This window comes from Festucalex cinctus, chromosome 9 (assembly GCF_051991245.1).
Source record: "Festucalex cinctus isolate MCC-2025b chromosome 9, RoL_Fcin_1.0, whole genome shotgun sequence".
NCBI classification, from domain to species: Eukaryota; Metazoa; Chordata; class Actinopteri; order Syngnathiformes; family Syngnathidae; genus Festucalex; species Festucalex cinctus.
In genome coordinates this window covers 1,830,746-1,856,114 of record NC_135419.1, presented here as the reverse complement: position 1 = coordinate 1,856,114, position 25,369 = coordinate 1,830,746, and the positions used below count along the sequence as shown (strand labels likewise).

At 42.7% G+C, this 25,369-nt stretch overlaps 1 protein-coding gene and 1 long non-coding RNA gene across 6 annotated transcripts in view; both read left to right on the top strand.

Annotated features, from left to right (window-relative positions):
• gpc3 (glypican 3) overlaps positions 1-25,369 on the top strand; it is a 112,279-nt gene that overhangs the window by 41,119 nt on the left and 45,791 nt on the right. For 4 of the 5 annotated variants that reach the window (XM_077532732.1, XM_077532733.1, XM_077532731.1 and 1 more), the window contains exon 3: positions 17,999-18,681. In XM_077532732.1, the coding sequence (XP_077388858.1) occupies positions 17,999-18,681 (683 nt within the window). Of the gene's footprint in view, positions 1-12,913; positions 13,030-17,998; positions 18,682-25,369 lie in introns of those variants that run through there. The other variant, XM_077532735.1, reaches the window with a different exon arrangement.
• On the top strand, positions 68-9,216 carry LOC144025720 (uncharacterized). The gene is made up of 2 exons (XR_013284940.1): positions 68-368; positions 846-9,216. It is a non-coding gene; the product is annotated as an uncharacterized LOC144025720 (long non-coding RNA).

The window sequence follows — 25,369 nt, the reverse complement described above, 5'->3', positions numbered from 1 at the left end:
CCCACTTACACATTATTCCTCATTTGCGTCCTCCGCATTGCACTTCAAAACAGACATAATTGTAACAAGAGTACCAAGACGACCTGTTGAGTGTACGCTCTTGCCTTTTATAAATGATCTTTGATGTATTGCCGCGCTCTGTCATGTGACCGCACGTACCACCAATAAGAGCCGCTTATGGTCAGTAGTGCGGAAGGAGCCAGGCAACGCGTGTGGAAATGTTTATGGATCGAGGTGGGTTTTTTAGAAAGCTCTATCTTGAATATAGTTATGTTGAAACTTAAACGCCTACTTATTGACTTGTAGAGCCGACTGCCAGCACCGGACTGCATTGTTTCACCGTCGCGATTGTTTGAAAAGTTGAACTGGTGAGTCATGTGTTAACATGAGCCATTTCTGTGGTGCTTTGACATGGTTCTCAAACGACTGAATGAAGTGATTAATGGTACTGATTATTCACTGTTAGCTCGTATTTTATGTACAATGTGGCGTTTTACCCAGATTTGATTGTTTGAAATATAATAATACTGAACAGTATTTTACTAAATGAAGTTGTTCTTTTTGATAATTGAATGTACTTGAATTGTGTAGGTTTTATACATCTTCATTAGAATACATTATTCTAATGAATTAAATTTAATGCTGCTATTGCTAATTTTGCACAACTTTAGCACTTTCATATAGTACATTAGTTTTGATAAATTGACATGTCTAATAGATTTATATTGTACAATATTGATGATGGATTGGAACTTTTGGATTGATAATGCTGTTAGTGTTATTTATGCAATGTAGTTTCTTATTTGTGTACACAAAGAATATTAAGATGGTCCTGTTTCATACAGGCCAGACTTGAATTGATGGTGAGCTAAGCCCAGGAACAGTCAACGAACATTGAATGCAGCTAAGGAAATGGAGATTCCTGCCAGGAACCCCAGCCACCTGCTCTGTTCGGGCTGGTAGGAGGCTCTCGTAGCCGACCCTGCATTTTCCATCACTTGCACTCTGATCTGCAACCCCTCCGGATTCATTCTTTCAGTTACTCACATTCACTCATACACCTCGGTTGCTGGACAATCGGATCACTATAGTGCTGGTTGCATGAACTGTGACTACATTTTTGCGCAAGTGAACTGTGACTGTGCGATTGCCAACCAATGAACTTCATATTGCAGAACTTGGGAAATTATCAATCAGATAGTTCAATCCGTGCCTCGATAAAGAGTTGTTCCTTTTCTTTTCCCTTCTTTTCTTTATTTTGAAAATTTATTACTTTCATTGAATGGCCATTCATTTTGCCTCTTGTACATATGTGTATATTTGTCCTGTCCACTAGGGTTGTTGTTGTTCACGTTGTAATTTAATACATGGTGAAATTACCAAACACAAGCTTTAGTCTCTGCCTCCTCTCTTCCCGAGCCGGACCTTAATCTTCTGATACCTAGCCTATTCCTACTTCTGTCCTTTTGTTACGATATGCAGCAAATATTGGCTACATAATTTGGTGAGCTAGCCAGGAGAGAGTTGGCAGAACTGTTGTGGACAGAGAAATATACAACATTAAAATGGATGTGTTTGAGAACCATGGCATAAAAATACCCAATGCAGTTTTGATTGAAGGAGTCACTAAGACAGAAACGGATGAAGAAGTCATAGGATTTTTGACAAAATATGGCTCAATTTTAAAAAGTCAATTTATTGATGAGCCAGAGTCTGTGTTTAACCGTAAATGGGTTGTTGAGTATAAATCTGGTGCTGCCATAGTTGCACTTCGTGACACTTTGCCATACACATTTGTGAGTGATGATGGTAAACTAACGTATGACATTTTAGAACTGTCAACAGTGTGTGCTACTCAAATAGAGAAGCTAAAAACTGATGCTTATTTATTAGAATTAAAAGACTTGGCTAAGCGTACAGGAAAGGATTTTACAGAAGTCCTTAATGATGCGATGTCTCTGCTTGGCCACTCTGTTACGCAATTAAGGCCAGCCCCACAAGATTCTGCCTCACTTGCCCAATCTAACCCACTGCCACCATCTGATGTCACCTTAAATTCGCTGGCTGTCTCCACTTCTAATGCTGAGAACTCGAGTCAAGAATCAGACGAGCCGGAACATAAGACTTCACATACACCAAGATTCTCTTTCCCACATAATGCCGCTTCTGATCTTAATCCACAAGAAGTCCAGCGTTATGTGGTAGAGCATATAGTTAAAAATGAGGACAGTGCAATGCTTCATCTTTCCAGCCAGCGACTCAGGGCTTTTTCTGGGAGGTTGCCCCGGCCCCAGAATGAATCAGATTATGAGACATGGCGTTCTACTGTCGATCTGATGTCAAATGATCCATCTTTCTCCGACTTACAACGGTCAAGAAAAATTTTTGAAAGTCTCTTGCCTCCAGCTGCAGACATGGTCAAGCATTTGAAACCAGAAACACGCCCAGCAGTCTATCTTCAAATTTTGGATTCAGCATACAGTACCGTGCAAGATGGCGATGAGCTCTTTGCAAAATTCATGGACACTTTCCAAGATGCAGGAGAAAAGTCATCTTCATATCTCCAGCGGTTGCAGGTTGCCCTCAGTCTAGCCATTAAGAGAGGAGGGGTCCCACACACTGAAACCAACAAACACCTGCTTAACCAGTTTTGCAGAGGGTGTTGGGACAATACATTGATCTCCGAACTCCAACTCAAGCAACGAAAGCATAATCCACCATCTTTTGCTGAATTATTACTGCTGTTGCGTACTGAGGAGGATAGGGAAGCAGCAAAGACCATTCGAATGAAGCAGCATCTCGGTCCATCCAAAACAAAGGCCATGACTCATGCTCAGTATGCTTATGCTGGGGGTGAAGACCATCAAGCCATAACACTGGAAAAGTTAACAAAACAGTTAGCAGACATACAGAGACAGTTGGCAGCTTTGACTGCAGCCCAATCCGCTCAGAAGCAGTCATCAGCAAAACCTATCCCTCCTGGTTCCGGTGCCAAACCAAAATCTGCATCACGATCCTTAAGACCCGCACCAGCAGGACCGAAGCCAGGTTTTTGTTATCGATGCGGGGAAGACGGACACATTAAACCAGCGTGTGACAATCCCCCGAATTCTGCTTTGGTGATTTTCAAGAAGAAGCAGCATGCTGACAAACTGCAGAAATGGCACAAATCCAATCCCCCATCAAGCCAGTCTTTAAACTGAGCCCAGTTCCTGTTACGGGGCGCACTGGAACTGCTTCGGACCAACAATGTCCCAAGAACTCTCCTTCAGTTACCTGTACAGAGTTGACTTCGTCACCACCTCTCAACACTCGATTACCAAAGGGATTAATAGGATCCAAGTGTACAAGTGAAGTTACCATCACGGGCCAAACTTGTTCTTGTCTACTTGACACTGGGTCGCAAGTCACCACTGTTCCTGTTTCATTTTATAACAAGCATTTTTCCTCTCAACCACTGAAACCCCTTTGTGATCTCCTCCAAGTTGAAGGTGCAGCCGGTCAAGCTGTTCCCTACTTGGGGTATATTGAGATGTCAGTAACATTCCCTAGTGACTTTGTGGGGGTTGAAATGGAAGTGGCTACATTGGCGCTCGTGATTCCAGATTCACGTCCAGAGCTTCAATCACATGTTTTGATTGGAATGAACACTCTAGAACCTTTGTACGACCAGTATATTGAGAGCAACCCCGGAAGCTTTCAGCCCTTAGCACATGGGTACCGAGCTGTTTTGAAACTGCTCCAATTACGTCACCAACAAGCGCAGTTGGGCACCAATGGAATTGTGAGACTCTCAGGCAAAGCTCCAATTGTCATTCCCGGGGGTCAGACTGTTGTCATTGAAGGCTCAATCAGTACTAGCATCCCACTAGCACGCTCCTGTGTGCTCATTGAACATCCAGCATCTCCATTGGCAGGTGGACTGTGTGTTGTAAATTGTCTGATTACAGTTTCACCGCATGCCTTTCACAAAGTACCAGTTATTATAAAAAATGAATCAGAACACGATGTGTGTATTCCACCCTTGAGCCCGATTGCCAATCTTGTGCTAATGCCTCAAATCCTCTCACATGATGCCAGTGTGAAGGTTGACTCCACACTACCCCCTCCCCGTGATCTACAATTTAATTTTGGCGATTCATCTATCCCACAAGAATGGAAAGAACGGATTGTGAACAAACTGAATGGAATACCGGAAGTTTTCTCCCATCACGATCTAGACTTTGGCAGAACTAATAAGGTCAAACATAACATCAAGTTGCATGACGAAACCCCATTTAAACACCGTCCACGGCCAATCCATCCACAGGATATTGAGGCAGTGCGACAACACCTGCGGGATCTTCTGAAGACTGGAGTTATTAGGGAATCAGTCTCTCCATTTGCTTCACCCATCGTGGTAGTCCGTAAAAAGAACGGCGATGTTCGTCTATGCATTGACTATCGAAAGCTGAACCTCCAGACCATAAAGGATGCCTACGCCCTTCCCAATCTCGAAGAGTCGTTTTCTGCACTGACTGGTTCCAGGTGGTTCAGTGTATTAGATCTTAAGTCTGGTTATTACCAGATTGAAATGAGTGAAGTTGACAAAGAAAAAACTGCGTTTGTAACACCATTAGGGTTCTGGGAGTTCAATCGCATGCCACAAGGTGTTACCAATGCTCCCTCGACGTTCCAACGCCTCATGGAGCAGTGTATGGGAGACCTTCATCTTAAAGAAGTACTTGTGTTCTTGGACGACCTGATTATCTTTTCCAGGACATTGGAAGAGCATGAGGACCGCTTGCTGCGAGTCCTCACTCGTCTGAAAGAGTTCGGTCTTAAACTGTCCCCGGAGAAATGTATGTTTTTCCAAACATCTGTACGTTACCTGGGTCATGTGGTATCAGAAAAGGGAGTAGAGACCGACCCAGAGAAGATTTCTGCTTTAAAGACTTGGCCAATTCCACGAACCCTGCGAGAATTGAAATCATTCTTAGGATTCGCCGGATACTACCGGAGATTCATCCGGGGATACGCCACTATAGCCAAGCCGCTGAATGACTTGACTAGGGGTTACGTACCCACTCGCAAGTCAGGAAAGAAAAAACCCCATACCAAGCATCAGGACCCAAAGCATCTACCCTTTGGAGAGAGATGGTCTCCAAAATGCCAGCATGCTTTTGAGACCTTGATTGACCAGCTGACCACTGCACCTGTCCTGGGTTTTGCTGATCCGAAGAAACCCTACATCTTACATACAGATGCGAGCGCCACAGGGCTTGGTGCAGCGCTGTATCAACAGCAAGATGGACACCTCAGAGTTATTGCGTATGCCAGTCGTGGGCTTTCCATCAGTGAATCAAGGTATCCAGCACATAAACTGGAATTTTTGGCATTGAAGTGGAGTATTACAGAGAAATTCCACGACTATCTCTATGGAGCTAATTTTGTTGTGGTTACGGACAATAACCCACTCACATACATTCTTACGTCTGCCAAATTGGATGCTGCTAGTCATCGTTGGCTTGCTGCTCTTTCCACATATACTTTCACACTCCAGTATAGGGCTGGAAAGCAAAACCTTGATGCCGATGCGCTGTCACGCCGTCCACATACATCTGCTTCTGATGCTTCTTCTGATTTGGATCTTGTCAGCCAGTTCACTTGTGATCACAGTGGTGACCCTGCATGTGGAGTTGCGCCAGATGTAGTTGCAGCTATTTGCCAAAACCATCTTGTGAAACCCTGCTCGTTGACTCTCTCTGCTGATTCCCATGCTTTCACATTAGTCGAGTCCATGACTATGTCCGCCAAGGCTATTCCCGAAAGCTATATTGATGAAAGTCAACATGGATTGCCAGTTGTTCCATCTCTATCTCTTCAAGAACTTATGACGAAACAAAGATCTGATCCATCCATCCAAGCAGTGATTCACCAGTTGGAAACCGGCGAGCGAGTCCCTCCCACAGCAAGACAAGAGCTTCCTGAACTTGCTCTTCTACTTCGGGAGTTAAACCGCCTGAAACTGTTGGATGGTGTTTTGTACAGGAAGAGGCAGGATGGCGAACAAACCATATTTCAACTTGTTCTCCCTGAAGAGCTGCGATCCTCGGTTCTGAAAAGTCTACATAACGACATGGGACATCTAGGTGTGGAACGTACTTTGGATCTCGCACGTTCCAGATTCTTTTGGCCGCGCATGTCAGCTGACGTTGAGACCAAAATCAGAACCTGTGATCGGTGTGTCAGAAGGAAGTCCCTTCCGGAGAAAGCTGCGCCTTTGGTCAATATCACTACCACCCGGCCGCTTGAATTGATTTGTATGGATTTTTTGTCACTAGAACCGGACCAAAGCAACACCAAAGACATTCTTGTCATTACAGATCACTTCACGAAGTTTGCTCTTGCTCTACCCACGCCAAATCAAAAGGCGCGGACTGTGGCACGTTGCTTATGGGAAAACTTCATAGTCTACTATGGCATTCCTGAACGTCTTCATTCTGATCAAGGACCTGATTTCGAATCTAAGCTTATAAAAGAACTCTGTGAAATTGCCGGCATTGTTAAGACAAGGACTACTCCATACCACCCACGGGGAAACCCTGTGGAGCGGTTCAACAGAACTCTTCTAAGTATGCTTGGAACTTTGGAACCCAAGCAGAAGCTGCGATGGAAAGAATATGTGAAACCCCTCTGTCACGCATACAACTGTACGAAAAGTGATGTTACTGGATTTACACCGTACGAACTAATGTTTGGTCGTTTACCCCGTCTTCCAGTCGACCTTGCCTTTGGTCTTCCAGTTCGAGAGAGTCAGACCAAGTCACATTCACAATATGTCGAGCAGTTACGGTCCAGGCTTGAGCAAAGTTTTCAACTTGCCACCAGGAATGCAGAGAAATCAGCAGAGCGAAACAAGACTCGATTTGACCGACGTATAATTCCATCTTGTCTGGAAGTTGGGGATCGTGTTCTTGTTCGCAACGTCAGGCTGCGTGGAAAACACAAATTAGAAGATAAGTGGGAGCGTGACACGTATATTGTTCTCAGTCGTGCTGGAGATCTCCCAGTGTACACTGTCAGACAGGAGAAACAGGAAGATGCTCCAACTCGGACACTTCACCGTGATCTTCTTCTCCCTTGCGGATTTCTACCTTCTAATTCTATAATAATGTCAGACACCTTCTGAGGTCACACCCCCTCGGAGACCAGTGACTCGCAGTCAACACAATGCTGTTCCTATTACTGAAGACTTGAGTGATGAGGAAGATTGTGATCTGCCTTTATTTGCGAACCCCTTTCCAGAGACATTTGAAATTAAAAAGACAGTTGCCGAACCACTTTCACCTCCACGCCCCACAAGTCTCTTGACCTCGCCAACACTGAGGGACGCACCAGCGCCTACACTTGCTGAACCTGTGGAGGACCACTTAGCTGATCTTGGAGGATCCTCTGTTGATGTCACAATTCAACCTCCATCTGTGGAAAATAATAAAGAACGCTTACCTGCAGCAGATGGGTCTGTCGCAATCCAACCTGAAGTCAGGGATCTGGACAAGATGGATGGAGAAGCAGAGAATGGTGGCCAAGCAGAGACATCCGTCAAGTCGGCTGAGAGTGTCCCTAACCAATTAGATGTACTTGATGACTCTGGAAATACTGTACCATCGGTGGTTGAGCCTGAGATTGTCCGTCGCTCTTTAAGACAGTCACGGCCACCCACCCGCCTTGCCTATTCTACTTTAGGTAATCCTTTGATTTCGGTTGTTCAGACGCTTTTCCATAGTCTGGCTGATGCCTACGGCGAGGCATTTACTGCCACCCCGGTAGTAAACTCAAAGTCTGATTCTCCGGTTCGCATTGTGTAACATGCACGCGGAGGTGCATGGTCTAAAGGGGGGAGGGTGTAACAAGAGTACCAAGACGACCTGTTGAGTGTACGCTCTTGCCTTTTATAAATGATCTTTGATGTATTGCCGCGCTCTGTCATGTGACCGCACGTACCACCAATAAGAGCCGCTTATGGTCAGTAGTGCGGAAGGAGCCAGGCAACGCGTGTGGAAATGTTTATGGATCGAGGTGGGTTTTTTAGAAAGCTCTATCTTGAATATAGTTATGTTGAAACTTAAACGCCTACTTATTGACTTGTAGAGCCGACTGCCAGCACCGGACTGCATTGTTTCACCGTCGCGATTGTTTGAAAAGTTGAACTGGTGAGTCATGTGTTAACATGAGCCATTTCTGTGGTGCTTTGACATGGTTCTCAAACGACTGAATGAAGTGATTAATGGTACTGATTATTCACTGTTAGCTCGTATTTTATGTACAATGTGGCGTTTTACCCAGATTTGATTGTTTGAAATATAATAATACTGAACAGTATTTTACTAAATGAAGTTGTTCTTTTTGATAATTGAATGTACTTGAATTGTGTAGGTTTTATACATCTTCATTAGAATACATTATTCTAATGAATTAAATTTAATGCTGCTATTGCTAATTTTGCACAACTTTAGCACTTTCATATAGTACATTAGTTTTGATAAATTGACATGTCTAATAGATTTATATTGTACAATATTGATGATGGATTGGAACTTTTGGATTGATAATGCTGTTAGTGTTATTTATGCAATGTAGTTTCTTATTTGTGTACACAAAGAATATTAAGATGGTCCTGTTTCATACAGGCCAGACTTGAATTGATGGTGAGCTAAGCCCAGGAACAGTCAACGAACATTGAATGCAGCTAAGGAAATGGAGATTCCTGCCAGGAACCCCAGCCACCTGCTCTGTTCGGGCTGGTAGGAGGCTCTCGTAGCCGACCCTGCATTTTCCATCACTTGCACTCTGATCTGCAACCCCTCCGGATTCATTCTTTCAGTTACTCACATTCACTCATACACCTCGGTTGCTGGACAATCGGATCACTATAGTGCTGGTTGCATGAACTGTGACTACATTTTTGCGCAAGTGAACTGTGACTGTGCGATTGCCAACCAATGAACTTCATATTGCAGAACTTGGGAAATTATCAATCAGATAGTTCAATCCGTGCCTCGATAAAGAGTTGTTCCTTTTCTTTTCCCTTCTTTTCTTTATTTTGAAAATTTATTACTTTCATTGAATGGCCATTCATTTTGCCTCTTGTACATATGTGTATATTTGTCCTGTCCACTAGGGTTGTTGTTGTTCACGTTGTAATTTAATACATGGTGAAATTACCAAACACAAGCTTTAGTCTCTGCCTCCTCTCTTCCCGAGCCGGACCTTAATCTTCTGATACCTAGCCTATTCCTACTTCTGTCCTTTTGTTACGATATGCAGCAAATATTGGCTACATAATGTTCCCGCGCTTTATGAAATGTCACGTCGGTGTGTTTGCGATGTGAAAAATACATTTCCTTGCAAATGTGTTCTTGCATGGGTGCGCGTGTGGGAGGATGTTCATCTCACGCCACAGGATCTCCTCACAGACGCGCTAAAGTGAACTGTGCGGCTACTTGATTTGGAGTGGAGCACTTGAGCTCGGTTGTTCATTACGTGTATCTTAGCGTGAAGGATGGGCTGCGTAAGTCTTTTTTTTTTTTTTTTTTTTTTTTTTAATTCGCCATCTTTAAATTGCAGCCCTGGAAAGCAAGCAGAGCTACAAGTACCAAATGTCCTCCCTGTTTCAGTTCACGTCACAGTTTTGTGGTAACAGTTGGTACACATTGATTGTTATTCAAATCAATTAGCCTATGTCTTGTTTGTTCAGGTTAAAACTGGAAAAAAAAAAAAAAAGAGGATTCGGTCTGACATGACTAATTACGGCATAGCGAAATGCGCATCACAAGTGGAAGCGAAATTAGCATTGGCATTAGCGGTCGGCTAATGGCTGACCAGGACGCTACAAATGCTGGTCAGTCAGTACAAATGAAATTTTCTAAATAAATACTGTGTGATGAAAACAACAATCATCTTAGCAACAACAACGGACCATCCTCGTCATCACCGTCCACCCATCCTCGCTGCTTTCCGCTGTTTGGCTTCTATCAGAGAAAATTTGATGCTACTTGTGCAACACCATGCTAGCTAGCAACAAGCTCCAGCTGAAAAATGTAGCTAAAGTCGCTCCTAAGTCAGTAAATCATCGTCTTCTCAGTGTTGGCGGACAATCTACACTTTTGGACAAATATTGTTACCATTATTACGAGGAATAATTAACAGCGGACGGAGACGCTATGCTACTCGCTAAGCTAATCGTTCAGAATTCATCAGAATTCATTAGAACACTTTTCACAGACGTCTTGCTAGAACATCAATTTAATGGAAAGTAACCAATTTTGAATAGCAAACTAGAAGGCAAAAAAAAAAAAAGTTATTTTGAGCCCTTGACAAAATGCTAAAATAAAAGTTATTTAGCTTACTTTGGATTACACAAAAAATGCACCCTATAAAATCTACAATTAAAAAAACTACTCTAAGAGCTCTGACTCTTGAAATTAGTGAACACAAAAACATTTAATTTTACAACCTCAACATAAAGTGAAGCCCCAAGATCCAAATCAATTGACTTAATCTCTGTCTATTATGATGTTTTGTTTTATGTTGCATTAATTGTCATCTGCAGAAGCTGAATAAAGTAAGAATCCCGTTTTGACAAAGCGAAGATTAGAAAAGTTCAAATATCTCTTTTCTATGGAGCCCCAGACATAAAATATAAATAAATAAAACTAATATGTGCACGTCTGGGGCTCCATACTTTTCAAATGTAGGGAGCAAAAGTAAAACATTATCAGGTAAATAAATGCTCAAGTACGTACACTGTATAGCCTAAAAATCTACTTAAGGACCTTGCTACTTCCTAACACTGATTATAGGATGAAAATTTCAAATAAAGGTTCAGTTTCCAGAGTGTTGGGATTCCTGAATCGTGCGTCTTCACGCTGTCAACGTGGTTGACATTTGCCAAGAAGTGCCCTGGCGTGCCTTGCAGCTCTGGCACTGCTTGACTCTTGCTGCCTTTGAATGCAGCTTCAAAGCCTCACTCAAGGTTGCTTTTCTGGCAAGATCATATGAAAACCGTCCTTCTTCTTACCCTCTGGCCCTTTGCTGGGTTTGCCCTTTTGCGTCCTCTGCACCCCGCCGTGTCCTCTGCACTGCAGCAGTCTGTCCTCTGATGGAGCCTGCTCGTCGGCCCAAGCGAACGCCGCAGCGCCAATGGAGTCGATAGTGAAAGTCGGAAAATATTGAAAGCGGAAGCAGCCTGGTATATTTTCAGGACTATTGGTTTGTGCATGCTCTGGTTGCGACTCAGGAATGTGAAATGTGCTTTATTGGAACAATGATCAATTTTAATCTGAAGGGGATGAATGGATATTTATAGTGAAAATTGATTTTGAAAAGCAGAATTGGAAATCTGAGGTTCATTCACACTTTGTCATGAATGCAAACGACTGCTGTGTGACCGTCTCTCATCCTTTCACCCTCATTCACACCCGGCTCTCGCACTGCCAAATGTTGTCGGTTCGCACTGTGGCCACCTGGCTACCGTTGCGCTCCGCGGGAACGCGTCGCGGATGCGTGCGCGTGTGTGCTCCCGACGTTTGTTGGTGTATGTTTACCGTGAAGGACAGACGGAGTAACCTAATACAAATCTCATTTCCACCCCCGCTGTCCGCTGGCCATCACATCTCACGGTCTGCCGGTGATGCTATCTGGGCGTTGCCAGCATCCCGTCCGCACGGTTCCAGTAATCAGCCCAATCGCCCCCCCCCCCCCCCCCCCCCCCCAATAAGCCTTCTTGTAACACCGTGGGCACGCGGGGAACAGGTTGAGGAATGTGTGTGGATAAACAGCATATTGTTTACAGTTGATCAACCACAACTGTCTTTGTTGTAGACACACATATGATGAACATATTATGGTCATTTTTGCCACACTGCTTCCTTTTTTTTTGGAAATTTTGTGGCTATTTCTTGACATTTGTTTCTGCCTTTTTGCTCTCAATTTTCTGCCTTTTTTATTTTTTTATTTTTTTAATTTTTTTTTAGCAATGTTGTGCACATTATATGGTAATTTTGGGGATTTATTCTTTTGGTTTTGGACATTTTATAATTAATTTTTAAATGTTTTCGTTTCGGGATTTTCTTAAAGGAATTTTCTGACTTCTTTGGCATTCCTAAAGACATTTTATTGTAATTTTTTCCCTTTGTTCTTTTTTTATTTATTTATTTATTTATTTTTGTTGTCATTTTATGGTTACTTTTTGAATGTTTTCTTTTCTGCCTTAAAAAACAAACAAACATTTTCTAGCAGCAGCCAATAGAAAAGCACCGTCAGATGACGTTGCACAATATTTATAAAACACCATGATTTTTTAAATAATGTGCACAAGTAATACACACTTTAAAAAAAAAAACTATGACTGAAACTAACTAAAGCTCTACTAAAATTATAAGCATTAAATAACTAAAACTCTGCGATCGGCTGGCAACCAATCCAGGGTGTAACCCCGCCTACTGCCCAGAGCCAGCTGAGATAGGCGCCAGCACCCCCCGCGACCCTTGTGAGGAATAAGCGGTCAAGAAAATGGATGGATGAATGGAAATAACTAAAACTACCGTAATAAAAACGAACAGAACCACCCTGAAAAGTAATTAAAAATAAATCAACTTAAAAAACAAAACTCAAATCAAAACGAACTCAAATGAAAATTCCAAAACTTATAATAACCCTAGTCATGATTGTGAGGCATAGCGCATCCACCAAATTCACAAACATGGCAAACTAGACTTGCCTCAACAACAAAAAAAAATTAAGATGCACCCGTTTTTAGGCCGAGCACAGTCTGCCAAGGGATCTTTTTACTAGTTGCAACAATTTCAATTTCTATGGTCGTCATTTCATTATCCTTTTTTTTTTTTTTTTTCCCATCATAAAAATTCTTTCTGTGGTGGAATTTGAAGACTTGTGCCGTTTCCAACGTCCTCCTTGGGAAGTCTGCACATTTTGAGCGGGACCAGGTGCTTGCAACTTCTCCATCCGTCTCGATGGCATCTAGAGGTGACACTCCATCCGCCCAAATGGATTAGTCTCATTGTTGTGGTAATTTATTGATGTTTTCCTCACACGCGGATAATGGGGAAACGGCGAGGAGATTGACGAGGCGGTTGAGAGCGAGTCTGCCGCGGCAGACAACCGCCGTCAGTGGTCAGCCGGTCTTGTCTGCTCCGAACCCCGCGGCGGATTTATTTGACAAGCGGTCTGATGGCTTCATGAACGACGAACACGTCCAGCGACGGAGCGTTCATAGATTATATGAAAAGGCCCGTTTCGTGTCACTTTCAGCTTTTTGATGTCAAAATGAGGGGGTGTCTTCGCATGAGATCATTTTTAATGTGCACAGCTTTGAGGCAGACTTTGGATAATGACATGACAAACTGAGAAAGAAGATCTGCCTTATGATATGCTAACGCGATGGAAATAGAACACGGGTGACAGTCAGTGCCCTCTGCAGGACTTTGAGGGACCTGATCTGTATTTTAATTAGGGGCGTCAGGCGATTACAATTTTTAATCCTAATTAATCGCACGACTTATTATTTACTGTACTTTCATTTATTTAATTCAATCTCCGGTTTAATAACCTTATTTATTGATTGATTGAATTTTTATTATTATTATTATTATTATTATTATTAATAATAATTCAACCTCTGGTGTAATAACCTTATTTATTGATTGATCGATTGAATTATTTTTTATTTTATTATCTGTTCTTATTGCTGCTGGACATGTAAATTTCCCAGATGGAGCCATTCCAAAGGGATCAATAAAGTCAAGTCTAAGTCTAAGTAAAAAACTAAAAATCAAAAAGCATGTTCCCCAAGGTCAAACGCGCCCCCCTCGGGGGGCTCGCCCCACTATTTGAGAAGCACTGCGTTAAAGGAACTTTAACTCACAATAGTCACACTAATTTTGACAACCACTAATTTGAATGGTTTAAGGAAATGCGACATTTTAATTATGTGAACCTGAAAGGACCCAGGGATGAAAACCAAATCGGAAGTATAAGGCAGGGGTGTCCAAACTTTTTCCTCTGAGGGCCACATGCAGAAAAATAGAAAGCTGCAAGGGCCACTTTGATTTTTTTTTTTTAAAGTTATTTCAAACCAGCAAAAAATGCATCATTTGACGTCTTTTTCCGTCAATGGCATGAATGAGTTAATCGTGATAAAAATCAATGAAGCAATTATAAATGGTTGATATAATGTACAGTTACTTATTGAAAACTACTAACAGTCACAAGGCAAATAGTGACCCCTGTGTGCCACTATAATAGAGCAGCAGCTGAATCCCAACTTGACATTCTGAACCACAACAAGAACAATCGGTAGTAAACTGACCACACTTAAGAACCATTAAATTAATGTGATGTTTTCACAAATTGGACCTTAACACTAAGCAACAAGTGGGTGAAAGTATTTTTATTTCTGAAACTGAAGTATTAGCTGCAAATTTGTATCTTTGCGTAGCTAGAAATGTTTAATCCACCCTCTTTTTTTTTTTTTTAAACGGCATTGAAAAATTATTTTTAGTATTTGCCGCTGGGCGCCAAAAAATGTATGTCGGGCCGCAAATGGCCCCCAGGCCGTAGTTTGGACACCCCTGGTATCAGGTATTAAAAGTCCAGTCTGTCTAGCCTGCTCTTGTGTCCTCTTGAGTCCTTTTTGCCAGCACTTGGCCGCAGTTGTAAAAATCTTGATCCTTGGGTGAAAATGTTGAAATTTGGAGGTCTAAGACGAATGAAGCAGATCAATTTCAATCTTGCCGATTTCTTCTTCGCGTGTCTGCCTTTCAGTCTCAGAGGACGAACGGGCCGCCAGCTTGCCTCCATCTTGTGACACTGACAAAGTAAATGTTACCGCTAATTCTAATTGCGTCCCCGTGGCTGCATCCATCTGTGGGCTGCTGCTTTGCTAATGTGAGTTCTCGGCCGCCTCTGCGGTCGCATCCGCAATGTCACAGGTCTCGGACATGCAGGCCCTCTCCCTCCATTAGAGGACACCTGATCCCACACAGGCTTTCACTGATGAGGGAAAAGAGAAAAAAAAAAAAAAAAAAATAGAGGCATGCGCAGGAAATGGGCTTGCGGTGTTTTCTTACCATGACCCGGGCTGCTTACAGCCATTGAATTGCGTTGATCACGAGCCCTCGAGTCCTTCTTGAGAACTTTACAAAGTGGCTCCGTTTGTGGTGAAAGATACAAAACAGGTAGCAGATGAAAAAGAAGTAAAAGAAAGAAGAAGCTAATACACTTGAGGTGGATTTGCAGCCCTGCACCGCCTTTTATTGTTCGAGTTTCTCTCATCTTCGGCATCAGGGGAAGGTACTGAATATCTCGGCGGTCTAAAAATGTAGACTAAAGTTAGCCATGACACTTTCAAGACTCCTTAATCAAACTTTGCTGAATAAAGGCGATAACACCGCGCTTGCTGAAGCTTTATGCTATCACGATAACCACTGCAAGATAGAAGGCCTATCCAATTACCATATTACCTAACATCCACTTCAAGTCATCAATAAAATCCACTTAACTCTTTTTCTGCCACACTTTATTAAGAAAACAACCCCCAATGTCAGCGGATTTCGAGCATTTTAACTCATTTTTCGAAGCATTTTGTCCACAACAGTGACTTTGATACTATTTTTTGTTGAGTGACGCGCCGTCAAATTAGGTTTAATGTTACAGAGGCTTTGATCATTCACGTCAGCCTTGAAAACGTTCCATTTCATCAGATTGCGCCATGTTTCATTGTAATTCGCAGCTCTAGTTAGGGCCCGAGCAGCTAACGCTGCCATCTGCTGGCCACAGTTAGTGGGTGTTTTTGATTTCACAACTCATCGAGCCGGCTGCGCTGCACTTGGACGTTGCACTGACTACTGATTTATTGGGAAAACAAAACAAAAAAAAAAACATTTATGGCGGCATACATCGTGATTTTACTAAATGTTATTCGACATTTTTGGCGGTCAAAGTGTTAATACTCATATCACACCATACATACCCCACAAAGCCCGTTTTAAACGTGAACAGTCTCTTTGTGAGAAGTCGATGAAAGACTGAGTTATTATTTATGGTGTGTGTGTGCGATCAAGGCAGCTAGCCTCAAACAATGAGAACCAGCGCCAAGCAAGCACAAACCAAAGAAATACATGATGATCCCTCCTTTTTCGACACTGCTTATCCTCATTTGGGGTCCTGGATGAATTGCTGTGCAATTCTCAAGCTCTTATTCAAAGCAAAACATTTGTACATATCTTTTGTGCATCTCGTGTCACTTATCAACTTCCTTATTGGGGTAAAAATGTTCACTGCAAAACCTGTTTGTTTGTTTTTTTTGTATTTTTTTGCTCTGCACTACTGAGACAGATTGTCAGATCATTTTGCTGTGTAAAAGTCTCAGAGGACTGTCAAGAGCTTCATTTGATGCGGATAGAAGACAAAAATGAAAGTTTGCCATCAAGTCATCTCCTGTGGAAAAAAAAAAAAGAAAAAAAGAAGATGAAATGTTCAAGCAAATTAGCCAAAACTGCCTTCAGTGTCCCTCTAGCATTGCATTTCCCTGCACATACACTCAAAACTCGAGCTCTCGTTCCAAACGGAGGTGTAGTGGACCGGTGGGGTATGACTTCAGCATCAACTTGCTTCTCTCCAGGGGAAAAAAAAAAAAAAAAAAAAAAGAGTCTCGGCTCCCCGTCAAGTTCGGTAATAGTGCCGGGAATCCCTGCTATTATTTGTCCTTTTCGTACGATGAGCTGCTGGCGGCGGCGATGGAGCTCCTCAGCTCCTGTGCCAGCTCGGAGATAAGACGTTGACTCTTTGAGACTGCGAACGCCGCTGATGATTTTCCGCCTTCGCTTGCCTCGCTCGTATACGCCGCTTGTCTGTATGTTTAACGTTTAATTTGCAACATTGTGAGTTCCCGTTTGCCATTTGTGTCAGGTTATCAGGATTGTATTTTGCACTCCAGAAAACAATGTTAGACCCCTGGAAAGTTCAATGCAATGTTCTTAAAAATAAATAAATAAATAAAAACATATTACATGTATTGGCCATATTTCTTCCACACAAAGAAGAAAAATAATAATAATGTGGATTACTCTATTATATAATCACGAGAGATCAAATTTGAACTACAATCAATTCTTTCCACCATGAGGATACGTTCCAAACCAAACGGTACTGGTAAAAATCTGCCATCTAGAGAAATCATCTATAAATCATTTTGATGAAAATTTGGCTGGTTACGTGTGAGTGTCCGGGTGTGAGCTATGGCCAACAGCAGCTCTCGCATGAGTGCGCTTCATTGTGCTTTACTCCCAACTATCAATAAACATATCGTGCTTTAAAATAAACTACTAGGGATGTAACAATATCCAAGTGGCACGATACAATATTGTCATGATATGAGCCTCACGATAAGATATGATATTATAGTGTATATACTCATGATATAATAGTGTGTGTACAATCACAAATAACATATTGCCTCCTCCTCCTGGCTTCCTTTCCTTACAGGGTACTTCTGTGCCCCGCCATGTTGTGGTTTTCGTGTGTCTGTTGTGTTTTGGGAGTTCAGCACTTTGAGTTGCATTTTGAATGTATGAAGGGTGCGATATAAATAAAGTTTGATTGATTGATTGATTGTAATCACATACAGTGAATCGAGTCAATTTGTGGAGGAATTCCAACGTGTTGTGTTCCCCTTCATTTGGCCGTTAGCGTGGGTCATAAACATAGCTGGCAAAAACATGCCTAATTCAAATTAAACTGCACTAATAAACTAACCACCAGAGGGTGCTGGAACTGCACACAAATGGAAATCAACCTGCTGTTTTTTAACCGATGGGCTCGTTTTAAAATTGTGACCTGACGATGATGATATTGTGGGAGTTTTAATATTGCAATATTGTTACATCCCTAATAACTACCCTCTGTTTTTTTTTTTTTTTTGCTTGTTATCTTGCAGAGGCTTTCGACCTGGTGCTGCGTCACGGTCGAAATGCGACGCTGGCCGTGCTCAAGTCGGATTTCCCCGCTCTGGGAGGCGGAGCCCAGAGCTCAGTCGGGCAGCTCTTCCTGGACATGTCGCTCTACATCCTGGGCTCGGACTCCACAGTGGATCACATGGTGGCGGCGCTCTATGGTCGCCTTTTCCACGTGACATATCGCCGCCTGCTGGGGGGCAGCGGGTCTTTGTCCGAGGAGTGCGTCAAAGAGTCCTGGAGGGACTCGGGAGCCTTCGGCCCTTACCCCAAACTGATGACGACGCATCTCTCCCGCTCGCTCCTCGCAACGCGAGTCTTTCTCCAAGCGTTGAACCTCGGCATCGAAGTCGTCAACACCACCGACCACCTGCGACCGGGCCGGGACTGCGGCCGAGCCTTGATGAGGATGTGGTACTGCCCGCACTGCCGGGGCTTGCTGGGGCCGCCGGTCTGCGGGGGCTTCTGCCAGGCGGTGATGCACGGCTGCCTGGCGGGGGCGGCCGAGGTGCAGCCTCACTGGAGGACGTACGTGGACGGCTTGGGGAAGTTGGCGGCGGCCATGAGCGGCGAGCGGGACATGGAGGCGGTCGTCCTCAGACTTCCGGCTATCATCAAACTGGCTCTCAGACACGCCGTCAATGCGCGCGGCCGTCTCAGCGGTGCGGTGAGTCACACGCGGGGCCGAAACCAGAAAATACAATAACATCGGAATTAACAACTGTGATTTTATGAGGGGAAACAATGATTTTTACTGTCAGTCGCAATGTCTGTGAGCGAAAACCGTTTATTGAATTACAGACACACCAGGCTCACATTTCTCACATTTTTCCCCCATTTTGTTAATTGTGCAAAATATCATGTTTGTCTCTCCTGTGGAGCTTAACTCATTTGCTCCCAATAACGTGTAAATACGTTTTTTTATGTTGTAAGTGTCCCAAAGACGTATTTATACGTGTTTTTTTTGGGGTTTTTTTATGCTCGAGCATACAGAAAGCTTTGATGCAGCCTCTCAACTGCAAAGAACGGTTGCAGAAATGGTAGTTATTACACAAACGGCCAGCAGTTGGCAGCAGAGCAAAGGAGATCAACAAGGGCCATCTAGAAAAAAAAAAAAGCTAAATTACTTACAATTTTAAATAGATTTGTGAAAACTGATGAAACTTAGCTCCCTTCTAAAGCTAATTACTGCAAAACAGAAACATACTTTTTTTTTTCCTGATGAAAGAAGAGACTTTAATCTTTCTTTTGATAGGTTCCATGCTTTTATAGCAATTGAACACAATATTCTGTGGGCCTTGCAAAATCAGTCAAAATCCAGTAAAACAGCCGGGAGCGAACGGGATTGCGAAATGTGAAAATGGCGGCGAGTGAATGAGTTAAAGGGGCTATCTGCTGGTTTCACTCAGGAAAATGCACTTTTTAAATACAGGATTTAAACAAATGAGCCGGGCGAACGTGTCGGCTGCGTGATGTCACTCCCGCGGCAATTTGAAAGCACGCACAGATTATTATTATTATTTTTTTTTCACTCACTCACTCACTCACAGAAGCTTACATATGTGAATGAGTGAGTGAAAAAAAAATCCGTGCGTGCTTTCAAATTGGGGTGTGGGGGTTTAGGACAAAATCACCCCCACATGTTAAGAAAAGCCCAGATCTGTAAATTGAGATGTAGTTTGTTTGTTTAAATCCTGTATTTAAAAAGTGCATTTTCCTGAGTGAAACCGGCAGACTGCACCTTTAACATGTTCTTACAAGGTGAAGATTTTCAGCGTAGAATTTTATGAGCGAGCACCTTGGCGCGAGGTTCTGTGTTCAATTCTTGACTCGAGTCTTCACGTGTGGCGTTTTATTCTTCCTGTGATTGCATGGTTTTCCAAATGCATGGCATTTTAATAATTGAAGACTCCATAAAGACTTCATCAATACTTAATAAGTGCCCTGCTGTTGACTGGCAACCAGTTGAGGGGTGCCAAAGCTCAAACGTTGATTCTTGTTTTTTTTTTGTCACAATTTCTATGAAAATGTCTACACCTTCAAAAAATAACCACCGGGGGTCTGTTTGTTCGGTCTTTTGTTTCCACCTGTCCTCGTCAACCCCTCATGTCTACCAATCAGGTCTCGCAGCCACTTGTCTTGTCCAGGTGTTCCTTAATTGTTATCTCGCTAGTTTGCTTGTATTTGTGCCGCCTTCATGTGGTATCGAAATGATGGTAAATACCACATGTCGAGTAGAAAATTGCCCCCCCCATGACGTATACAACTGGGAATTTATTTTGGTACCCGAGTTTCCGAGCTGATAGAAGTTTTCAAGTGTCAACATGGCGGAGTGCCGAAGTATTTGTGAATGGCAAGAAATAAGGCGGAAAAAAACGTCCGCTCGCATGTTGTTTTTGAATCTACACAATTCAATGTCCTGTCCTTTAAAACTTATTATTTACTGTAATTTGTTCGGTTTTGTGAGCAAATAGTACATCAGCTGTTTATTTAAAAAAATTTTTTTGATATACAGAACTTGGTCGTAATTAGGAGTTTCCTCGTGAAAAGGTCCATTTTTCCCATAGCACGTGAAAGCACTTTTTTTTTTTTTTTTTTTTTTCCCCATCGTCTTTGTCAGTTCATTTTGTACGCTGTCATGTCATATCCGTTTGTTTGTTACTTTGAATCTTGTTGTTTTGGACTTTTTTGATAATTGAGTAGCTTTCATAAATCCATGATTCCCTTTTTGTTCTTTTTTTTTATATAAAATGCTCTTTTTGACGGTATTCCTGCCTTGCCTCTCGGCTTCCTTGCACACATCCGTAACAGGACCAACATTATCAAATGGAGCTTTTAAGATATTGTTTTCTCGTGAAACTTTTACACATTTCTGACAAGTGAGCATTATTATTCATAAAGGCGTATTTAGAGGAAAGAAAAAAAAAATCCCCTCTTGGATCTCTATATAATGTGTTAGGTGTGCCACTGAGAGGATAATAGCAGTTTTAAAAGCAACATTTTCCGAGTCATAAAGTGAATGTATAAAAGTGTCTGAGAACATTGTTTGAACAAGCATTTCTGTTTTTTTCCCAGCAGTAAAATCCGTCCCAATCGCGGTGACCTGTTACGTGCGGTTTCTCCAGCAATAAAAGCGTCAGGTTTGTTCGAGGCCCGCAAGTGAAGTCAGGGAAGACGTGCTCATGAAATATGGAGGCTTTTTTTTTTTTTTTTCCCTGCCACGGCGACAGATGTGCCGGATGCGTGTTTGCTTCTTGTATATCTGGTGAACTTTTCACTCTCACACCCAGAATCCCCCACAGTGAGCGGGTTTCCACTCACAAACCATTATTTATTCAGTCGCAGGTTGACCTCTCTTACGCCGCATCCACAAATCGCTGGCGCGCCTTCGCTTTCTCTCTGCGCCATTTTCAAATTAAAATACCGTTGCAGTTTCCAGTCGCCGCCGATGACTTGAATGCGTGTTCCTGGCTGAGACCGGTTCCACTCGATGGGATTATAGCAGCTGTGTCAGTGTGTGGCTCCAACTTTGTGACAAGGTCGTGCATGTCCGTCTTAGTGCTCCAATGTAATCTTGCTGAAGACACAACTTGCTCGGGGGTGTCATTGAAAGGACAGCAGCGTCGTTTCACTTACTGATAGTTTTGTCTGGAAAATGTCACAAGAGGGATTAAAATACTTAACTCATTTGCTCCCAACAACGTGAAAATACGTTTTTTTTTATGTTGTAAGTGTCCCAAAGACGTATATATACGTTTTTTTTTGTTTGTTTTTTTTGCTAGAGCATACAGAAGGCTTTAGAAACATGCTTTTTTTTTCTGATGAAAGAAGAGACTTTAATCTTTCTTTTGATAGGTTCCATGCACATACACTTAGTGTGGCCAAGAAGTGCCCCTTTGAAAAATGTGGCAAGTCTCTAAAACAAGTTTAGAACAGGTGTTTTTTTTATATATATATATATATATATATATATATATATATATATAAATCCAGTTCATAAACTTTGGCTTCACATCAATAAGATGTGGGAGAAAAAAAAGTCATTAAATCTGCACCGAACACTCAAGTAGATGACTCAAAGATGCGATTCACCGCAGAGTTTAAAATAGAGGTCCGCTACTTGGCAAGGTTATGAGCGTTCTCTTGTAAGAAAATTGATTTCACAGTTTTCACTCACAGATTTGTAATTTCTGAGCCATTCAGAGTTGTTAAAAGCACCACTTCCATTTTATAGACGCTGCTTCTATACTGATGAAATGGCAAAAAAAAAGATTTGAATATGATGAATACAAAAACCCATAACTTCCCAATAAGTATGAAATTATGAGGTGATTATGTGCATTGAACATTAATGAATGTGTCTTTTAGTGCAAATCCTGCATAATTGCAACCGGTATATTTATAGTGGCATAAATGTGAAGTAAATAGGACACGTTTGAGTAAACTGGCAATCAGCAAGCGAGCCAGAATTAAGTCACTTGATTTCCAAAATCATATGCATGTCTACAGTTTGACTTCTCCCACAAGAATTGTCTTAAACTTGTCCAAACTTTTTCATTTGAGGGCCACATACAGAAAATCAGAAGGACGCAAGGGCCACATCATGTTATGAAGAGAAATTGTGTTGTCATTATTCCGGTTTATATCAAAATAAATCTACGAAAAATCACATTTCAAATCATCCCCAAAGGCTTATGCATTAAATTAATTACCAAAGACTAAAACAAATGACATTTTTGCTATAGTTAGTTTTATTTTAGTTAGTTTTGTAAACATAAAATGTAGTTTCAGTTAGTTTTCTTTTTCTAAAAAGCATCTTCGTTTTTATTTTATTTCCTTAACGAAATTGTTTTATGAATTTTAGTTTTTTCGTAAAACTAAAAAATTTCGACACCCTCCCTTCTTACTTTGACCATCTCCAAACATTTTTGTTTGTATTTTATTTGAACTGAGTTAAATGCCATTTTTAGCATATGTCGCGGGCCGCTAACAAAATGGACGGCGGGCCGCAAATGGCCCCCGGGCCGTAGTTTGGACACCCCTGTCTTAAGCCCCGATACGTTTTACACCGTTCTATTTCCCTCTGTGAAATGTATTTGGACTTGACTGGACGTGCACAACAGCAAGACAAAAGCAGAACAGACGAAAGTGAATCGTTCGAAAAGAATGTCGCCGTGACGAGACGTGTCTCGATGGCGTGCTTGCGTGAAACGACACGTAACAGACAATCTCCGACGACGCCGGCCAAATCCATCATCTCCGTCTCACAGCCCGACTTCCTGTCTCCATTTTGAGCCGAGGCCTGGCCGGGTGATGAATGTCCCCTCCGCCCGCTCGTCTGTCCTTCGTCCTCTTGGGTTCGCCGCCACGTCTCCCCCCCTCCTCGCTTCTATTATGTCCCCGTCTTTGTCGCTCCTCTTTCTCCTGAGTAACCGTTAAAAATAGAGCTTCATAAATCATGCATCTTCTCTCACAGATGAGAGAATGAGCGGCAGAAAAAAAAAAAAAGCGGGAATGAAAGAGCGGGTGTAATGTTCAGAGTGAGATGTACAAGAGTGAGGTGGATGACATCAAACTCCGGGAAGGGAAGTTGACAGCGGGATAGATTTGGAGCTGCGGGGCTTCTTGGCTGCCCTCTCGTTTCTGTCGGAACAGGTTGATTCATGCTGGATTTGTGCCGACAGGAAGGAATGAACATTAACATGCTGGGGGAGAAGCGCCGCCGGACTTGTGGCGGTCACAACGCCAGCGGCGTCCATGTTTAAAGTGTTCGCAGACGAGACGCGTCGCTCACGACGGCACTGCGAGCAGTCAATCTGTCTGTCGCCGCGGGTGACGCCTCTGAGAGCCTCCCGAGAGGGAAGGTTAAGCGAGAGACGTGAAATCACATGAAACCGGCAAACGAGCCGCCACGAGAGGATCCTTTCTAAAACTATTCAAGTATACATAAGAGGACTCATCCCCCCCCCCCCCTTTGCGAGGTAGATGCCTCCATGATGTCAAAGTCAGCTTAAGAGTATTTGGAATGTTACAATCTTACAACTATTTTGACGTTTGAATTGGTTTGTTTTAGTTGTAAACGAGTTAAACGTAGACCAAAGCTACCATTGACAAACTCATCATTCATCATTTCATTGCAAGAATCTTATTAGTCTCGAAAGATATCTTTATAAATACATAAAATTTCTGAAACAAGCTAGCCAATTAATATATATGCTGGGCATTACAGATTTTGAATGCAATGCATGTAATGATGACAAGTTATATGTTTGGAAGTGTGTGTGAAAAGTGAAACTTAGAAAAAGTTCATTGTCTGTCCCACTGAAAATGAATGGGGGAAAGTTGATATTAAATGTTAAATTGTGCAAATACTGTAAGACTTACAGTATTTGCACAATTACTTACAGTGTAAGTAATGTGGAATCAGACGATATATACCCCGTGAGGCGTGAATTTTTGAAGCTATTTGAAATTTGAGCAGTGTAAGTTGTCCGTATTATGTGGGAGTAGTTAGGCGGCAAAAAAAAAAAAAAGTGTGGAGTATAAAAAACCCCCCACAATAACATATGTGGGAATGCTTCAGCATTCTATGACCAGTAAAGTGGAATTCGCATGGAAGTGGTCTCCGTTTTTGATGCTGTCGTAGCTTTACATCATGTTGACACGCAGACCCCGAGGAGCCGAAGTGCACGGATGCAAAATCACAAGGCACGATTGTGCGTCGAATGACTTGTGGTCAGGCCCCGCCCCTTCCGCCAGTGCAGCAGGCTGCTCAGTGAAGATAAAACCGTGCAGGTATTTGCGAGCGCTCCCGCCGAGGCGGGCCTTATCGGCGGCTACCCTGTAGCTCGTGTTGGTCCGATCCCTGCGTGACATTAATACCCCCCGCTAATGTGGCCCCTTCTTTGAAGATTCTGGAAACAATCGGCACGGGCGGACGGACGGGGGGGCGTCCGTGCTGAATCGGTCCCTCCGGAGTCCCCCCGTGGCTCGTGAAGGAACGCGGCAACAACAAAAAAAGAAGAACACGGTTCCAATCGCATTAATCGTGGCCCGCGGGAGCGCCGGCGCTCGCTGCGGGCGCCGCACAGCGGGGACAATTACATGAGAGGAAGATGGAGGGGAAGCGGATGCACTGACGGAGACAATGTGTGTTTATGCGAATGTGTTTCGGTCAAGTTATGAGGCGCTAACATAGCAAAAATGTGTGTTTGTCTGAGGGTGGATTTAGTTTGGGTTATATGTCACCTTGAGGTCTAATTTTCTTGATGGGGAGGAAACTTATTTGGAATATCGAGTGCCTGTTTTTTTTTTTTTTTTTTTATCATATAGCCAGTCAACAAACATTACATGCA